The sequence below is a fragment of the Sylvia atricapilla genome, chromosome 3, assembly GCF_009819655.1.
Source record: "Sylvia atricapilla isolate bSylAtr1 chromosome 3, bSylAtr1.pri, whole genome shotgun sequence".
Classification (NCBI taxonomy): domain Eukaryota; kingdom Metazoa; phylum Chordata; class Aves; order Passeriformes; family Sylviidae; genus Sylvia; species Sylvia atricapilla.
The window spans coordinates 82861937-82879443 of NC_089142.1; the positions used below are offsets into that span (position 1 = coordinate 82861937).

Consider the following 17507-nt stretch of genomic DNA (forward strand, 5'->3'; position numbering starts at 1 on the left):
AGCAGGGGCCTGCTACTGCCTTAAAGAGGATACAAGAATGTGCCTGGTTTTGCAGCTGATCCTTGCCCTCAGGAGCAGAGCAGTTGAAGTTGTTCAAACAGAACTGGTGGTCGCTGTGGTACATGGCACAGAGGGGACCTCTCACTCATGCTTGACTGCTTCACTAGTGGTTGGCCCTGCTTCAGGTGTGTCTGGCAACTTTTCACTGCTAACATCTTGTGGGGGGAGTAAGGCAGAGGTAGTAGAGCCATCATGCTATGAGGATTTTTTAGGAGGCCACTTCATCTATTTTCACAAGTGCTTGTCTCTCTCCAGAGACTTCTTCCTGCTCCTGTTTTTCATTTGAGCTTGCTGGAGCTATCTGTTCCAAACACCACACATACCACCCCTAAAACTACTGCATGAGCTGGGACAGTATTAGCAGCCAGAAGCCTCCAAAACCCTCCCAAACTCAGTGAGGAAGTCTCATTCTGTATGTTCTCCTTCAAGGCTAATGGCACATTCCCGTCCCCAGCCGTTCTCTGCCGAGGAGTGTCATGACAGGTGGTGGTTTAGGAACATGTATATGTTACCTGGTGCTCCCAGCCCCTGAATGTACAACATTGTTCTTTGTGGGAGAGGACATCCTCCTCTGATGTGTTCCCTTTCCCTGAGAACCTTGTGCCCTTGTCCTGCCGCTTGTCAGAGCTTGCAGGAGCCATCAGCAGTCTCAGTTAGCAACTCAGTCTGCACTGGGAGGTCATAGCAACCCTCTTCCATCTCTGCGTAGGAGGGAAGTGATCACAGAGCCCTGTGGGGCTTGCCACCTGTGCAGTCACCTCCAGCTTCACACCCCAGCAAGCCCTTTCCATGGCATGCCTGGCCTGCCCTCTTGGAGCCTGTGATTCCTTCGGCCTGATGCTAGCTGTGACCCAGACTCTGTCCTTTTCCTTCCCTGGCAAGGTCTGCACCAAACTTGCATCATGCAGGCTCCCACCTTAATCTTGTGATTTGGGGCAATCTTGCTTTCACCCACTTGCGGTATCAGTGCTTTGCTTTTAAAAGTCTCCATCCAGGTGCAGGTCCAGAGCTGATGGAGCTCCCTGTTCAGCTTTCCATCTGAGGCAAGGTTTTGTGTCCTCTGTCTTCTAAACACTTCAGGTCATCCTGATTATCATCACTGCATCCCCCTGCACAGAGCTGAGTTGTCCTGGTTATCCAAAAGCTCATGGTGTCATCATGCTGGGCTTTTCTCAGGGCAGAAATTTGTCTTCAGCAGAAATTCACCCTCGCTTCCTGTGCCCAGCTGCAAGGCCTCTGTGATTATAAAGAGCTGAAGGTCTGAGAGCTGGGTCACAGCTGTCTCTGTCCCTCCAGCAGACCAGAGTTTTGGGCTGCACAGAGGCAAGGCTGCACACCACTGTCTAATCTGCGCTGCTGCAGTCCCCTGACCTTCAGCTAATCTCCTTTCCACTGTCTCTGTTACTTCCAGCTAGGAACTGAGGACTCAGCAGGTGCTGCTCTGCTCTGAGAGAGGCCATGTGTCTCATCCACTTACCTTCAGAATGCCCATGAGGATCTCTGCTTGTTCTCCTTCCCGTAGTGTCATCCACCTCCTCTCTAGCATTTGTCTCTCAGCAGTGGTTTCTCTGTGTTCTTGCCTGTCTTACCCTCCTTGAGCCTGTACTGACTACAGGCAGACCATATTTTCATTCGTTTTATTCCCTTTGTTTCTAGCCTTCAGATCAGTCACATCTCTTTTTGCACCTACAAGATCCCAGCCTGCTGTTGTCATCTTGCAAGTGCTATTTAATTTAGGTCTCTGGACCATTTTCTTACTTCCTTTTCCAGCTGCTCTCTGCCTCTATTTATAGTGGGGGCTATTGTCAGCCTTGGATGCTTCTGCTGCAGGTTCTTCATCTAGGTCCCTGCCTCTGACTGGAGTAAAGTGGTTTCATGATATTCACCGCTTTTGCTTTCCTGTCCTTTACCATGGAGACATTCACTTGTAGCTGTCTGTCCTGTTCCTGCTCAAGGGATTTCCAGGCTGGAGGCTCAGCTGAGGCTGAGAAGCAGGTTGCACTGAGCCTGGCATTCTTCCTCCTGCACTGAAGAATTAAGGGTGGGGAGGACTGGTGTAGCAGGATGCATCCCACCAGACTCCTTCCTTCCTCTTCCTGAAGACGAGCAAGGTCCTCCTCCCGAGGACAGAAGCCGCTCCCAGTGCCTCTCCAACTATGCCAGAGCCAGAGGGGCTGTGGCAGCCTCCAGTTCTCTCTTCCTTTCTGCTATCTAAACCCTGTGCTAAACAGACCTCACCTCTCCTCTGTGGCAGCCTCTGCCAGCCTCTCCTTGCAGGGTCTGTCACATAGTATTGGGTGCCTTTCAGAAGGTGCCAAACAAGTAGCATCCATGGGCTAAGCCCATGGGCTTTGCCAGGCTCAGCATGCCATCGGAAGAGGGTTCTCTCTATACTGCTACCTCTGATCTTACCTCTCTTCACCTCACCGGATGCAAACTGACCTGAATTAACATCTTGTCTCCTGGGTGCTCTTGGTTCCTGGCCAGGCTGCCTCTTGGCATCTTCTAACCTTCTCCCTCACCTCCCACTTGTCATTTTAGCGTAGCCTCCGCCCTGCATTCTGACAACCATGACCGCTACGAGCGCCTCACCTCCGTCTCCAGCTCCGTGGACTTCGACCAGAGGGACAATGTGAGTAGCCACAGGAGTCAAATGCTTTGGCTTTGCGGGGCCAGGAACCCACAGCTTGGCTGAACCAAGGGCTCTGCAGAAGAAACACTTTTGCCTATTCCTGGGCCTTAAATCCCACATCTTGTAGCATGTGAGTGCAGTGTAGAGCTCAAGGAACTATGCAGCTCTTAGACATGTGCCTAAATAAATAGGCTCTACATCACTGTGGCTTAACAGACATCTGTCCAGCCTATAATCTCAGCGTTACAAACAATGCTTACTTGCCAGCTCTTCCTCACATTGCAGTCTACCTCTACTGGGTTTTTCCTCGCTCAAGGGGAGGATAATGGGTGTGATGGATGGAGAGGTCAAGCTCACCCAGGTGTCCTTTGAGGAGCAGTGCCTTGGCCCAGCCTACATTCAGGTCCTTACAGAGATTCTCTTGTCCAGCATGATGGCTAAAGTACCTGTATGCTGAGTTTTCTGGGTCTGCCATGCTTTGGAGAGCTTCCATATGAGCCAGGAGCCTATGGGTTGCCTGGAAGGTTGAGCTGCCAGTAGGTAGGGGAGAGCCACACAGCAGAATCCAACCTGTGTTGTGCTCCATGGAGTAGCATTGTCACCCCCTTCACCTTGGCCCATTTGTGGCTCTGCACATCTGGTGCTTGTGTCTGTCTCCCCTGAGCCACATATGTGGATGTGCAAGGATACCAGCCTAATCCCTGAAACCTTTGAGAGAGGGAGCTGGGATAAAGGAACACAGAGTGTTGTGAAACTGTCCTGTTTTCTTTTTGCATAGGGTTTCTGCTCCTGGCTGACAGCCATCTTCAGGATAAAGTAAGTGCCCCAAGACCTGCATGGAGGACCCACGTGGGGAAGGAAGGGCAGTACAGGGTTGTTGGGACACCCAGTGCAATACAGCTTCATGAAGTCATTGCCTTTGCTGCAGCCCCCTCTCTGAAAAGCACAAGTGAAATTTGCCCTGTGGAGAGAACAAGCAAAGACAGGACTACATGAGGAGTCCTAAAGCCAAAATAAGCAAGTGACAAAATAAGTGACTCACAAAATGAGTCTGTGACAGAGAGAACCCAGGCCCCTGGCTGCCCCACACAGTCCCATCTCAGAAACACTGTCCACTGCTCTGCAAAGATACTAATCTCCCTGGCACTCTTGCTAGGGGTTCTGCTGTCCCAGGGATGGCTATGAGGAGGGCACTGGCGGATGCAGGGAGACACCCTCAGCTTGATGATGCACAGGAGCAGTCTCCCAAGCACTTCTGTTGAGAATGCTGTGGGAAAGCATCACTATCTGTATCTTAGCAGGGAAGGCAAGGCCCACCTGAAGGGTATAAGATGTCCAGTTGCCTCTCCTGGGGGACAGAGAGCAGGGCACAGGCAGGTAATCATTGCACAGGCAGGTTTCTGCCCAGGCTGCTTCAGGACTGAATGCTGGGCTTCCAAATCCAGAGTCTGGCTACAGCTCTGTGGGGCAGAACAAGGGGTGCTATGTATGTTCAGATCAGGAGGGCAGCTGCAGCTCTGTACTTTTCTCCTGCGCTTGAGGAAGTGCAGAAAATTGCCTGACAGCTTTTCTCTCCCTGGCAGGGATGATGAGATCCGGGACAAGTGCGGGGTTGATGCAGTGCACTACCTGTCCTTCCAGAGGCACATCATTGGGCTGCTCGTGGTTGTGGGTGTGCTTTCCGTGGGCATCGTGTTACCTGTCAACTTCTCAGGGGACCTGCTAGGTGAGAACGAGGAGCCTTTGGCTGGGCTGGGGCATCTGCTTTCAACACCATGTTCCAGACCACTGGGTAGCAGTGGAGGGCAGGACAGCATGAACACAGACAAACCCTAACTGCTGTCTCACTTTGAGTGTAGTGCATCCACAGGGTCATCCTGTGTAGCTTGGGTTTTTAGGTATTCAGCAGGTGATACTCTTGCTGTAGCTCACTCTAGTGGTGCTCTGTCCCACTCAGTATAACTGAACGTGTTTGTGTCTGCCTCTTTCTCTCTAGAAAACAATGCCTACAGCTTTGGGAGGACAACTATCGCTAACCTGAAGTCTGGGTATGTGTAGGCAGGGGTGGGTAATTGAGGCCCTCAAGGGGTGTTTTGTAAATGTTCACTTGCTGCAGAGCCTCATCTCCTTTAGGCTGTATTTCTGCCCTTGCTGTGAGGCTACTGTCCCTGCTCCAATTTCCAGGCTGAGCTCCTGGAATTTAGTTGTACGGCATCTGGGTGCTATGCTAATGCCCCAGTGCCTTCAGGGCCTGACCAGCCATACACAGACTTGTAGTAGCAACCTTGCACTGACCTTTGTGGCCTCCTTTGTGACAGGAATAACCTGCTGTGGCTGCACACCACCTTTGCTTTCCTGTACCTGCTGCTGACAGTGTACAGCATGCGCCGGCACACTTCCAAGATGCGCTACAAAGAGGATGACTTGGTGAGCAGGATCTGGCCACTCTCCCAGGCACATTTTCCCATGCCCTGTGGTCAAGTCAGGTAGCCTTGGAGGCGAGCACCCCAATTTCCACAGCAATTTAGCGCTGTCATGATTTGGCTGTTTTTATTCTGCCAGGCCAAAGGCAGATCACCTCCAGAGCAACTGCCATGATTGCCTGTAGGGAAACAGGAGAGGCCTGCACTGGGTAAACATATGGAAGGACCCCGTTCTTCCTTAGGGGTTGTTCCAGCTGCCTTTGCCTTCTTCATTTCTGAAGGGTAGCCGTGTTTCTGTTCAAGCACCTGTGGTGTAAGTCCCTAGCCTATCAGTCTGCAGCGCATCTGGGTGCAGGATGACAACACGTAGCAGAAACACAGGAGGAGAGCCATGGTAGCTAGAATTGATGGGGCCATCATTTTTCATCATTTTCACAGGTCTTGGGAGGGGGTCTTGCTGCAGCAGGTCTTTTACACCATCCACACCTAACTGTCCTCTCCTTTCTCTCTTCTTTCCAGGTTAAGCGAACTCTATTCATCAATGGGATCTCAAAATATGCTGAGCCAGAGAAGATCAAGAAACATTTTGAGTAAGTCTCACTGTGTCCCTAAAGACTGCTCCGTAACAGGAATGTTTTTATTAGGGTAGTACTAGTGTTATCTGGAATGGCAATAATACACTGACAGCAGAGAGCTAGGCAAAATTGGTGAATACCTTTATTTTGGGCTTCTCACTCTTATTTTTCTGCTATTTGTCTGAATTTGAAGTATCCTTTGTTTTGTGCCTTGGGATATGCCCACCTATCTCTTGCAAAGCCATAGGGGGTCAGTGTGGTAAACAATGGGCAGGGCATGTCTTGAGTTGTAGTTGAGTTCACAGATGACATACAGGCAGGAGGTGCTCAAGCAGTGACTGTGGGATGTTGTGCTGCTGCCCTGATTACAGTCCTTGTAGAAAGTATATTTGTTTACCAAGAAAATTAAATTCCTCTTCTGTCAGAACCTCACTGTCAGTACCATGTTTAGAAGCACCATGGGTAGAAAATAAATGCTTTATACCCTTTGGGCATCCTTCTGCCTCTTTCTGATTACAAGTCTATGAAGGCAGAGGGGGGTGTGGAGTCAGAAAGGCTCCTAGCTGCTATAGGGCATAAGTCCAGAAAGGGTCCTTGTGCCAAAGCCTAAAGGACGTAGTATTTGCCCTGTATTTTGTGTCCACTGCAAGGGACAGAGCCTGCAGGCTCCCCTGCAAACTCTTGGTTTGCATCACAGCCCAGGACACTCTTCTCAGGGCCAGAGAGAAGTCCTGAACACTTGGAGTTTGCGTGAGGGGTATCTTTGGTGCCAGTTGTGATGAACTGATGCTTCTCATCCACAGGGAGGCCTATGCCAATTGCACTGTCCTGGAGGCCCGTCCCTGCTATGATGTTGCCCGGCTGATGTTCCTCGATGCAGAGAGGTAACCTCTATTTTGGGAGAAAAGGCAGGGTGGGTTGATGTTGCTGATACCCCCTGAAGTCTGGTGCCACAGAGCTTTTATGAGTCACCCTCTTTCTTCCTTCTCTTCCACTCTCATGTTTCAGGAAGAAAGCTGAGCGTGGACGAATCTACTTCACCAACCTGCAGAGCAAGGACAACACCCCATCCATGATCAACCCCAAGCCCTGTGGGCACCTGTGCTGCTGTGCCATCAGGGGCTGTGAGGAGGTAGGGGAGAGCTGGAGGTGTTGGAGGTCCCGAAGCTTGGGTCCCCAGATGTTCTCTCCTCTGACCTCTGTCCTTCTGCTCAGGTGGAGGCCATTGAGTATTATACCAAGCTGGAGGAGAAGCTCAAAGATGACTACAAGCGGGAGAAGGAGAAGGTGAATGAAAAGCCTCTGGGGATGGCCTTTGTCACCTTCCACAACGAGACCATCACAGCCATGTGAGTACAGACGGTCCTGCCCTCCCCAAGAAGGTGACTTGTCCCAGCCTTTGCCTTAAATCAGAAGAACAGCAGCACTAAGGCATCCCCTCGGCTTGTGCCTGCCAGCCTTTTGTGTCAGCATGTCCCTCTTTCTCTTGTCCAGAATCCTCAAAGATTTCAACGCTTGTAAGTGCCAGGGCTGTGCATGCCGTGGGGAGCCCAGAGCCTCCTCCTGCAGCGAGTCCCTCCATGTCTCCAACTGGACTGTCAGTTATGCTCCTGACCCGCAGAACATCTACTGGTGAGCAGCTCTGTAGGGTTCAGTGGCCCTGCCAGTGGGAAAGGGGTGCACCCCCCCTTTCTCCCTCTTCATCTGCTCCTCTGGTAACTTGAGTGAGTTGATCTTGCCAAAGAAGCCCAGCCTGACTGAGCTAGAGGTCTGATCTGACTGGGAGAGGGAAAGCCATGGGCTGGCACCCCAAGTGCTGTTCACCAGGCTGGGTTGTGGTGTGCATGCAAAGCCCCACATCTGGTATTCTAGCCTGTGCAGCCATCCTGATGCACTCTTTCTCCCTCCCAGGGAGCACCTCTCCATCCGGGGCTTTATATGGTGGATCCGCTGCTTTGTGATTAATGTGGTCCTCTTCATCCTTCTCTTCTTTCTCACCACTCCTGCTATCATCATCACCACTATGGACAAGTTCAATGTCACCAAGCCTGTGGAGTACCTCAATGTAAGGACTTTGGAGGCAGGTGCAGGGTGGGTAACATAGGAACCACCGCAAGGCACAACATCCCCCTGCAAGGCTGGGGATGGGGAGAGAGATTGTCATTGTTCCCTGGGTCCTGTCAGCCTGACTGTGAGGGAGGTGCTGAGCCTGGGCAGGGTGCTGTGGCTGTCACAGTACTGGGGCCTTGCTATCAGCAAAAGCAGCTGTACCTGTGACTGGTACAAGAGCTGGTGCATCATGTAACATGTGATTTCTTCTCTGCCTTGTTGCAGAACCCAATCATCACCCAGTTCTTCCCCACCCTGCTGCTGTGGTGCTTCTCTGCTCTTCTGCCCACCATTGTATATTACTCTGCCTTCTTCGAAGCACACTGGACCAGGTAAGGGCAGCCAGCACCTGTTCTTACCTTCTCAGTGAGCTAATTGGCTGCTAGACACTTCTCACTGACATAAACCTATGGGTTAGATCTTTCTGCTTGAATTTATGTCTTCTACTCCAAGCATGGTGTTACGCTGCACCACTTGGGCACCTGCGGACTAGTGTGGACAGCTGTTCTGCCAGTCTTCAGCTGTTGTTCAGCATGGTTGTCTGAGCAGAGCTTGACAGGCCTACAAGAAGAAAGCTGGAAGGAGTTGGGGCTGGTCACTATGAGAAATGGTAGTAGTGAGGGAAGTCTTGGCTCAGGTGAGCAGGAAAGGGTGGTGTGCCTGTACCATGTGTAAGATGCAGCAATTCCAAGGGAAAATTATTTTAGCTGCTCTGGCTTCTGGTCACAGGGAAGGAACTTGAAGTGCAGAGCACTAGAAGCATGCTGCTTGTGAGGCACATTCCTCACAGGACACGCAATGTAAACTTTGTTTTCTGATCTGTGTTGCAGAGACTAGTGGGGAGGGGGTCACCAGCTCTTGGATTGCAGGTCAAGAAAGATGATTGCAGAGCCCATGAGATAAGGGGAAAGGAATGGAGACTCCATAATGGATTTCAAATATGTTGGAGGGAAAGGAGATGTATTAATGTACTAGGAACAGACAAGGTGGGATTTAGATTAGATATTGGGAAGTGCTTACTGATGGAAAGCCATTGGGAGCACAGCTTGTGTGGCTGGTGGGGTGAAAGATTAACAGCCTCTCTGTCCTCAGGTCTGGAGAGAATAGGACAACCATGCACAAGTGTTACACCTTCCTCATCTTCATGGTCTTGCTGCTGCCATCGCTGGGCCTGAGCAGGTAGGGATTGTGGGCAAGGAAGGCAAGTACAGAGATGTGGAGCACAAAGAGTTGAGGTGCACCCTGATTGTTCTCTTCTTTTTACATCCTTTCCTCACTGCACTGGTGCCCTGGCCACCATCCCCTTGAGAGACTGGTGTTTAATTTTAGTTGAGGGAGAACAGGCCAGACCAAACATGACTGGGTCTTTAGGACTTTATTGACTCAATCTGCAGACACATTGTTACAAATAATGCAGCAAAAGTTGGCATGGTAGATGAGTACGTGTGAAAAGTCTGCTCAACATCTGTTGGTGAAGAAGGCATTCTCCACCTCTGTGCTCAGTGTGCAGTCCATTTTGCACACAACTAGTAAATTCACCCTTTAAGCCAGAACCTGAATAGATTGCGCTGCTTGGCTGGGTGGGATAGTGTGGGTACAGAAGTGTTCATCTCTTTGGGTTTATGCCTCAAATCTTTCTGCAGCATTTATAGAATTGCCCTGTGGGAAACCCTGACACATCACCTGCCAGCCATTGGTGTGGGCTCCAGCGCTGAACAGGGGCCAAGCAGGGGAATAGTGTGAGGAAGAAAAAGCTGGGGAGTGGGTGGGGGACAGGGAACTCTAACTGTGCTAGTTCATTCTTTACATATTGTGGGGTCAGGAATCTTAAAGATCGCACTAAATTCCATATTTGAGATACAGCCCCACAGTGGTGATGTCAGGCAGCTCCTGAGAATAAACAAACCCTCTGATAGTGGCAGAAGAATAGTCCTTCATCCCACTGGGTGACTACAGGACTGTAACACAGATTAAAAAAAGCCTTGTTGCATGTAAACTTGCATCTTGGATAGGTGAATGCTCTCAGAAGATTCGCATTTTGACCACAAAACCAGCTGTGCTTCCTTCTGAGGAGTCGATCCCCCTGCTGTTGCGTGTTGAGTTCTGTACTCCACCAGTGCCAGAGGATTGGATGGTTTTAGATGAAAAGATCAAAACTGAGGAAGATGGGATTTTTTTCTTCTAATGGATTTTTTAAATCTCTTGTTGGAAGGTACCTTGTACCTAACCAATTTCTTCTGTAGAGTCAGTCAGTTCCTTACATGGATATTGCTCCCAAACAGAGGAGAGAGGAAAAATATTGATAGGCTCAGGGTAAAGGGATAAGAACACACATGAATGGGAAGCTTTCCATCCCTTTTTGAGTGTTGCATTATTTTGTTGTTTTATTTTTTCCAGTGTCCAGTTTACATAATTTCTGGTGACACACTCCATCAGCCTATGGGAGTAAAGCAGTCTATGGTCAGAGCTTTCGATCCTTCTAGAGCAGCTTCTATATATTTGCCATGTGCATTTCTGTCTGTCTCTGCTTCTGATGGTTCATCTTTCCTTCTTGCCTTCTTCCCCCACAGCTTGGATGTATTTTTCCGCTGGTTGTTTGACAAAAAATTCCTTGCCGAAGCTGCCGTGCGATTTGAGTAAGTGGAGTTGAGCAGAAAGGCTTTGTTTACAATGGGGGGTGGTTCTTGTCAGCATCCAAAGGTTATGGGGGCTCCCAGCTGCTGCCCTGCAAGGAAGGAGCACCCTTTGCAGCCTCGCTCTTGCTGCATCTCCCCAGGTGTGTGTTCCTGCCAGACAATGGGGCTTTCTTTGTCAACTATGTTATTGCCTCTGCCTTCATCGGGAATGCCATGGACCTGCTGCGCATCCCTGGTTTGCTCATGTACATGATACGCCTCTGCCTGGCCCGCTCGGCGGCCGAGCGGAGGAACGTCAAACGAGTATGTAGCGGGGCTGAGGGACGGGGTGTGGCCTGCGCCCAAGGAGGGCAGTGCTGCAGTGGGCCCCCCGCGGGGCTCGCCCAGTGCTGTGTGTAGAGCTGGGTGTGTTGCACATACCCACTCGGCTCTCACGGTACTCCTGCTGATGGGTCTCCATTCCCTCCTGCAGCACCAGGCCTACGAGTTCCAGTTTGGGGCTGCTTATGCCTGGATGATGTGCGTCTTCACTGTAGTCATGACATACAGCATCACCTGCCCCATCATCGTCCCTTTTGGTAGGCAATATCCCACTGCCACCTTGTGCCAGAGATGGAGGGGAGATATTCCCTCTCAGTCTAGCAAAGAGGCTGATGCCCCTACTTGTCTGGCTTTCTTCCCCTTCTCCCAGGGCTCATGTACATGCTGCTTAAGCACCTGGTGGACCGATACAACCTGTATTATGCTTACCTGCCTGCCAAGCTGGACAAGAAGATCCATTCAGGAGCTGTGAATCAGGTGGTGGCAGCCCCCATCCTCTGCCTCTTCTGGCTTCTCTTCTTCTCCACAGTGCGCACAGGTGAGTGCTGGGCTGGCACACCAGTCCTTAGGCTCCTGCTGAGCCGCTTCCCTGGCCAGGCTCTGATCCTGGCAGCCTCCAGCCACAGAGCATGGTCACGGTCCTTTTGACACTGTCACTTTGGTTTTCCTTTGCCCCAGGGTTCCTGGCCCCTACATCCATGTTCACCTTTGTGGTCCTCGTGATCACCATTGTGATCTGCCTGTGTCACGTCTGCTTTGGGCACTTCAAATACCTCAGCGCTCACAACTACAAGGTGAGGCAGAATGGCTGGGTGCAGGACTCTTCTCCTTTGTAGCACAGCTCAACCACAAGACAGCAGGGGCTCTGGAAGGTCCCAACCTGTTCTTCAGCAGAGCTTGTCAACTCTGATTTCACAGAGGGGATAGTCCTGAGGCTGTCTCTGCTGCCTGAAGTGGGACAGCAAGTATGTTGCCCTGGCAGTCTCAATTACTCCTTTTCTCTCTAGATTGACCACACAGAAGTCGATGCCATGGACAACAGGCAGAATGGGAGACCTGTCACAAATCTGCCGGCTCCCAAATCAGCTGTGAGTCACTATCCCCACCTCTGTGCCCTGGCACACTCCTTATCTGAGTTTTAAAAGGGGGAGGTAACTCCCTGTATGAGTACCTCACTCCTCACTTCTCATTTTTCTGAGTCAGCACCTGGATCCTCCCAGTGAGGGTGGGAGGCAACTGTTGGGCACTGCGCCCCCCACCTGCTCTGGGTGATGAAGTGTAACCCCCACACACGCACCTCTTTCCCGCTGCTCCTCAGATGCTGTGCATTTACTTTCCGTCTCTCTTTCGGCTGGGACAGTGAATCCAGCCGGGTCAGTCTCCCTTCTCATTCTGCATCTTTGCACGCTTGCACGCCAGCAGAGGCTGTCACCCACCGGGCTTGTCCTAGTGCCAACACAAAGGGGGTCTCTGTGGACATTGCCTTGAAGGCTATGGAAGTGCTTTGGGGACTCCTCTCCCCTGTCCAACATTCTGAGACTCCCAGAGTCGGTTTTCAGAACTTCACCTTGCTCTACCAGCTCACTCCAACTGCTTCCTTCCACAAGGTTGTTGTAGTAGGGATCTACGCAGGGCTGCAGAGATGGGGTAAAGCAGAGCCTCCTGCTTCCTCGGGAGAGCAGGGCTGGGGTGTGCACATGTAATCCAGGCTTCTTTCTAGTCTCCAGACACCTAAGAGCAGCAACATTTTGCCAAAAGGAGAATCCCTGTAAGAGGCAGGCAGAGCTTCAAGGACACATCTACTGGCAAAAAAGGGAGTGTCTTCCAGTTCACATGGGCTCCAAAGAGCCTGAGAAGTCACATTCTTTCCCAGCCCAGGTGCCCTGTCCCAGAATGCTGGCGTTGGAAACACATCCAGTGTTCCAGGGCCAAGCCCCACTCTTACACCTTTCCTGGTATATTTCATGGAGTCTGGATGCTTCTTTGCACTCCCAGCATATTCCCGTGCTCAGCCTCATGCATGGTGCTTAGTGTGCTGTGCTCTGCTTCCTGGAGGAGTTCCCTAGACTCACATGTGTTTCTGCTCTCTCCCTGCCCCATGGCTGGCCCTGACAGAAGTACATCGCCCAAGTGCTGCAGGACTCCTCGCCGGAGGGCGAAGCAACAGAGTCGGAGGAGCAGGGATCGCAGGATGAGGAGCTCATCAACGCAGATGGCATGAATGACACAGATTTCCAGTCGTGTGAGGACAGTCTGATAGAGAATGAGATCCACCAGTAGGGACCTCAAAGGGCGGGAGGGGAAGCAGGCCCAGGAGCAGGGCAGGCTGTGTGCACAGAGACCTGGGAAGAGGCACCTGAGGGTGCTGGCTATTGCCCTCGCCCTCCCACCCCCAGGGCCGCTGCCTTCTGTGAGGGCAGAGGCCCTGCTGCAAGCTCTCCATCTCCCTGCCCCTCCACCCCTGCGCCAGCCCGGCTGCTCGGCAGGCATGCTCTTTACTAGCTACCTTCTTCAATGCATCCCTGGACCCCAGACTCCCAGAGGCTGGGGAGGAGGGGGACCATAACCCCGTGGTGCTGCCCTGGACCTGCAGGGAGGAGGAAAGCTGGGTGCCTTGTGGGAAGGGGCATAAGGGGAATATTTGGGATCTTCTGAGCAGGCAAGTGTATCCCCTGTCTTGCTGATGAGAAACACTAATAATTTATTAGATTTACAGGAAGGTGATAAACGAAAAACTTCAGTCTGTTGGAAACCCCACCGAGGGTGGGGTTAGCTTTAGTTGCACCTTCTCCCTGGGCCTGCATGTGCCCTTTCTCAACTGCTTCCAGCATCCAGTTGTGTGCAGCATCCCAGGCCCAGGGGTGGTGACAGGCTTCCCCCTCACCACAGAGATGGTGATGGTGACAGCCTGGTTCATGGTCAAGGGTGGCATCACGCCGGGGAAGGGGTACTGGGTTGGCATGAGCTAGACAGGCCCTTGCAGGGGTGCTGAGGGCATTTCTCATGAGCAGGAGGAGGCGCAGGCAGCCTCTCCCCTAGGTCCTGTTCCCTCCTCCCCCAGGGGCACAGGCAGGGGTCTGCAGCATCATTTAAAGTGGCATTTTTCTTTGCACATTTTACTCCCCTTTCAAAAAATCAACCTGACCCCCATGTGGTACTGCAGCCCCCCCTTTTCTGCCCTGTGTCTGCACAGCAGGGTTGGGCTTGGGGGTGGGGGGCTGTGTGGGGGTCTCCTGGGTGCTAGGGAGAGGGGAGAAAGGGTCTCAGGCTACAGGCCCTCAACACCCTGCAAGATCAGCACTGCCTGGTTACAATGAGGCCCCATGGGCTTCCTTCCCTGAGCTGCTGCAGGGTCTTCCCCCAACTGAGGTGGTCAGAGAGGGTGGGACCCCTGGGAGAGCAGCCCCTAGGAGCCATCTCCAACCAAGACCACCATCTTCAGGAGCACAAAAGCCTCGTGGGGCTATGCTGACTTTCTTCACCTGCCCTGACTGGTGTAGGCTCCCCTGCCACCACCCAGCCTGAAAGGGGGGTTGTTCCTCTCCTACCTCTTGCCCTTGCCCCCTCCCTGTTGATAGCTGTCCCAGAGGCAGGCAGGGAACAGGATGGGTGGGAGAGGTAGACTGGAGCCCCTGGCACATGGAAGAAGGACTGACCCTGTTTAAAGACACTTTGTGAGGAGGTTTCTGGTCACTATCAGTTGCCCTCAATTCCTTCCCCCTGTGTAAAATGTAAAGGAAAATAATAAATCCCTCTGCTATTTAGCTATATTTATTTCCCTCAAACCCTGCCGCCATCCTGTTTGGTGCTCATTGCAGACACTATCACCCTCCCTTTGCCTGTCATCTGTGGGTGCTGCACCAGCTCCCTGGGGCTGTGCCCTCCAGGACCTGAGGGGCCGGGTGAAAGGGGACAGTCATTTACCTTTTCAATCACCTGTGCTGGCCCTGGAGCTCCAAGCACTTTAATCAACCAGAACAAGTGAAGTGCCAGCCCTGCCCACCTCCGCTGCCAGGAAGGATGGTCACATCTCACGGCTTTTCTCCCCTGTGCCTCCAACTACAGGAAGGGAGCCAGACCCACAGAGAGCAGGTGCGGGGCTGCTCCAGGGAGGACATAGCTGCCTTTCCTGTACAAGACCTCTATAGGAATTCCAGGCCTGGAGAAAAGGGTGGATGGAACAGAAGAGATGTGGGTCTTCAGTGCATGGAAAGGGCAGGCCACGCCAGCTTCCAGGGCTCAGCTGGGGCTGGAGCACACATGGGTGTGAAGGGGCATGGTGAGAGTGGCCCATCCCCTCCAGGTAGTGGCCAGGAATGAAACGAGCATGAGAACTGAGAGTTCCCGGTCCACTCGCAGGCTGGGGCAGGGGGGTTGTTGATCCTGCTTCCCTATTCTTGCACCCACCTACTGCCCTTGCTCCTGGTCCAGCAGGTGGGCTGGGATGCTATGGTCTCTGTAGGTACAGCCATGCTCTGGGGCTGCCTCTGTGGCTGTCGGGGCCCTGCCCACAGAGAGCTGTGTGTTCTGAGTGGCACTGTCTGTGTAGAGATGTGTATAATACCCTGTATATATTTGTGTACAAAAGAAAAAAAGGAAAAAAAGGAGCTATTGTTTGTGCAGTCTTTTCTTTGTGGAGGGGGTTGAGGGCTGGAACCTGGGAGGAGGGCCCCAGCTGCTGCAGGAGAATGCATGTTGCAAAAGGAGGAGTGGGGAGTAGTGTGGGCACGAGCCCTGCCCTGCTGCCAGGAACTCAGCCATGGCTCACAGACTCTTGCAGCATGAATGGCTTTCCCTCTGACTTGCAGAGGCATCAGAGACTTTGCTGCTGAAAACAGGTAGAAAGGGAGCTGTGTGCACTGAGGCTGGGTTGGAAGAAGATGGTTCAGGAATGACATGGTAAGGGAGTTTCACTGGTAGCCTCACACCACATGTCAACCCACCCGTACTGTTCCAATAGCAAGTTCCATAGCCACTCCTGCAATATCCCTTCAAAACCTGGACACCTGGCTTGGATGGCCAGCTAAAGCCTTTGGGAAAGCATGAGGAGTGCTAGACCCCTGGAGCACAGAGGAGTACTTTCCTGAAACATGATGCTGCTCATGTGTGAGCCATCCCCTGAGTGCTGGGGCCGACAGCAAGCAGCCAGCGCCCGGGACGCTCCGTGCTGCTCTCAGCGCAGGCTGACTCTGGCATGCTTCCCAGGAGCCTGCTGCGTGCTGTGCTCCTTGTGGTGTGCACAGTGGCCGTTGCTTGGAGGATGCCACAATGGAGAGGCGCGGGCTGCTGGAGAGATGGACAAATGACCCCACCTCACTGTGATCAGTCCCCGTGGCTTTGTGTGCCAGCAGTGCAGCACCAGCAGGGGACAAAACCCTCCTGCCCACAGCCAAAGGACAAGGGAAGAGGCAAAGCCAGAGAACAAAGAACTGAAGACAGAAAGAACAGTGTCTGCTGCCAAGTCTCTGCAGCCATCACTGCAAAGGAAAGCTTGAGGGAAGGAAACAAGGAAATTGCACAGGGATTTTGCAGGTGTTTTAGGGAAACGACTTCCAAGCATAGGGGAAAGGACATGGAACAGCCTTTGACAGGATTATTGAGGAGCTGTCTCCTGCCCCAGGAGAGGAATCTGTGAAAGCAGCTTTGGAGGCTACTGAAGGGTAATAAGGCAGGAGCTGAACAGGACAACAGGGTCACAAGGATGGGCACAAACCCAAAGCAGGAACAAGCCCTGGCACTACAGGCCTCTTGCTCTTTGAAAGCACAGTGCTGCCTGCAGTTTTGTGCGGAGCTAAATAATGTCCCCAGCAGGGACCCACTTATGTTTCCAGCCTGTGGTAAGCCTGGCTGGGAAAAAGATGGAGCAGCTCTTGCAACAACCCAGAGCACGGCACCCCAGGGCCACCTCTGCACTAGGGCGGGCAGAACAAGCTGCCTGTAACAGAGTCCCCTGTATAGGGATAGGGCAGCTCTAGTGAGTGCTGGCCAGGACCAGACTGGTCCCTTGTGTGTGCAGCAGCACAACCACGCTGCAGCTGGTTTTAAATGTTTAGGTTGCCCTTCCCTCAGGCAAGGGACATGGCTCCTGGCCCCATGTGCAACCTGCTCCCTGCTTAGAAAGGATTTACCCCCTGGGGCAAGGTGGGGTGGGGCAGAACGCAGGTGCCCTGTGAGCCCTGGGCTTCCGCAGGCTCAGTGCCAGCTGCTGCAATGTCGGTAGGGCACAGCCTCCCCAGCTGCAAGCGGGCACCAGGGAAGGAGAGGGAGCTCCAGGGTTGGTGACCCCCGTTAGGATCACCCTGTTCAGCCCTGGCACCAAAAGAATGGCAATGCAGAGCTTTTTTCCTGGGACGGAGCTGGGCTGAGCTGAGGCTGAGGCTGCTCATGCCAGGCCAGGCCATCAGACAGGCCAAGCCACACCAGGCCAAGCTGTGCCAATCCATGCTGAGCCATGCTATGCCAGGCAAAGCCATGTTGGCTCCACGGTAGGGTGCCAAGCCCTGTGTTGCCATGCCCGCTGGTAACAGCACCACCCAGCATAGCTGCACCGTGAGTCACAGAGGGCACGCAGGGGCAGCCCCGATGTGACTCTGGAAAACCCCAGGGCAGTGGGACCTGCCCGGAGAGGGCGCTGCTGGCACCCAGCAGCGAGGGGCAGCTGGTGGTGGTGGGGTGGGGGCTGCCAGCCGGGGCATGCAACGAGATGGTGGTGGCGTTGACCGTGACCACCTGGGCTTTAACGATTGAGGCG

General features: G+C 52.8%; 1 protein-coding gene across 3 annotated transcripts in view; it reads left to right on the top strand.

The window, feature by feature from the left end:
- The window catches only part of TMEM63B (transmembrane protein 63B), a 48363-nt gene extending 32948 nt beyond the window's left edge, over positions 1–15415 (top strand). For 2 of the 3 annotated variants that reach the window (XM_066315995.1, XM_066315997.1), the window contains 20 exons: positions 2602–2692; positions 3471–3508; positions 4276–4418; positions 4689–4740; positions 5011–5119; positions 5635–5705; positions 6494–6574; positions 6699–6822; positions 6906–7039; positions 7185–7322; positions 7602–7755; positions 8025–8131; positions 8892–8978; positions 10370–10435; positions 10576–10738; positions 10908–11013; positions 11127–11294; positions 11435–11550; positions 11764–11844; positions 12872–15415. In XM_066315995.1, coding sequence (XP_066172092.1) covers positions 2602–2692; positions 3471–3508; positions 4276–4418; positions 4689–4740; positions 5011–5119; positions 5635–5705; positions 6494–6574; positions 6699–6822; positions 6906–7039; positions 7185–7322; positions 7602–7755; positions 8025–8131; positions 8892–8978; positions 10370–10435; positions 10576–10738; positions 10908–11013; positions 11127–11294; positions 11435–11550; positions 11764–11844; positions 12872–13036 — 2194 coding nt within the window. In that variant the 3' untranslated portion in view covers positions 13037–15415. Of the gene's footprint in view, positions 1–2601; positions 2693–3470; positions 3509–4275; positions 4419–4688; positions 4741–5010; positions 5120–5634; positions 5706–6493; positions 6575–6698; positions 6823–6905; positions 7040–7184; positions 7323–7601; positions 7756–8024; positions 8132–8891; positions 8979–10369; positions 10436–10575; positions 10739–10907; positions 11014–11126; positions 11295–11434; positions 11551–11763; positions 11845–11959; positions 12130–12871 lie in introns of all 3 variants that reach the window. The other variant, XR_010743266.1, reaches the window with a different exon arrangement.
- The last annotated feature ends 2092 nt before the right edge of the window (positions 15416–17507 follow it).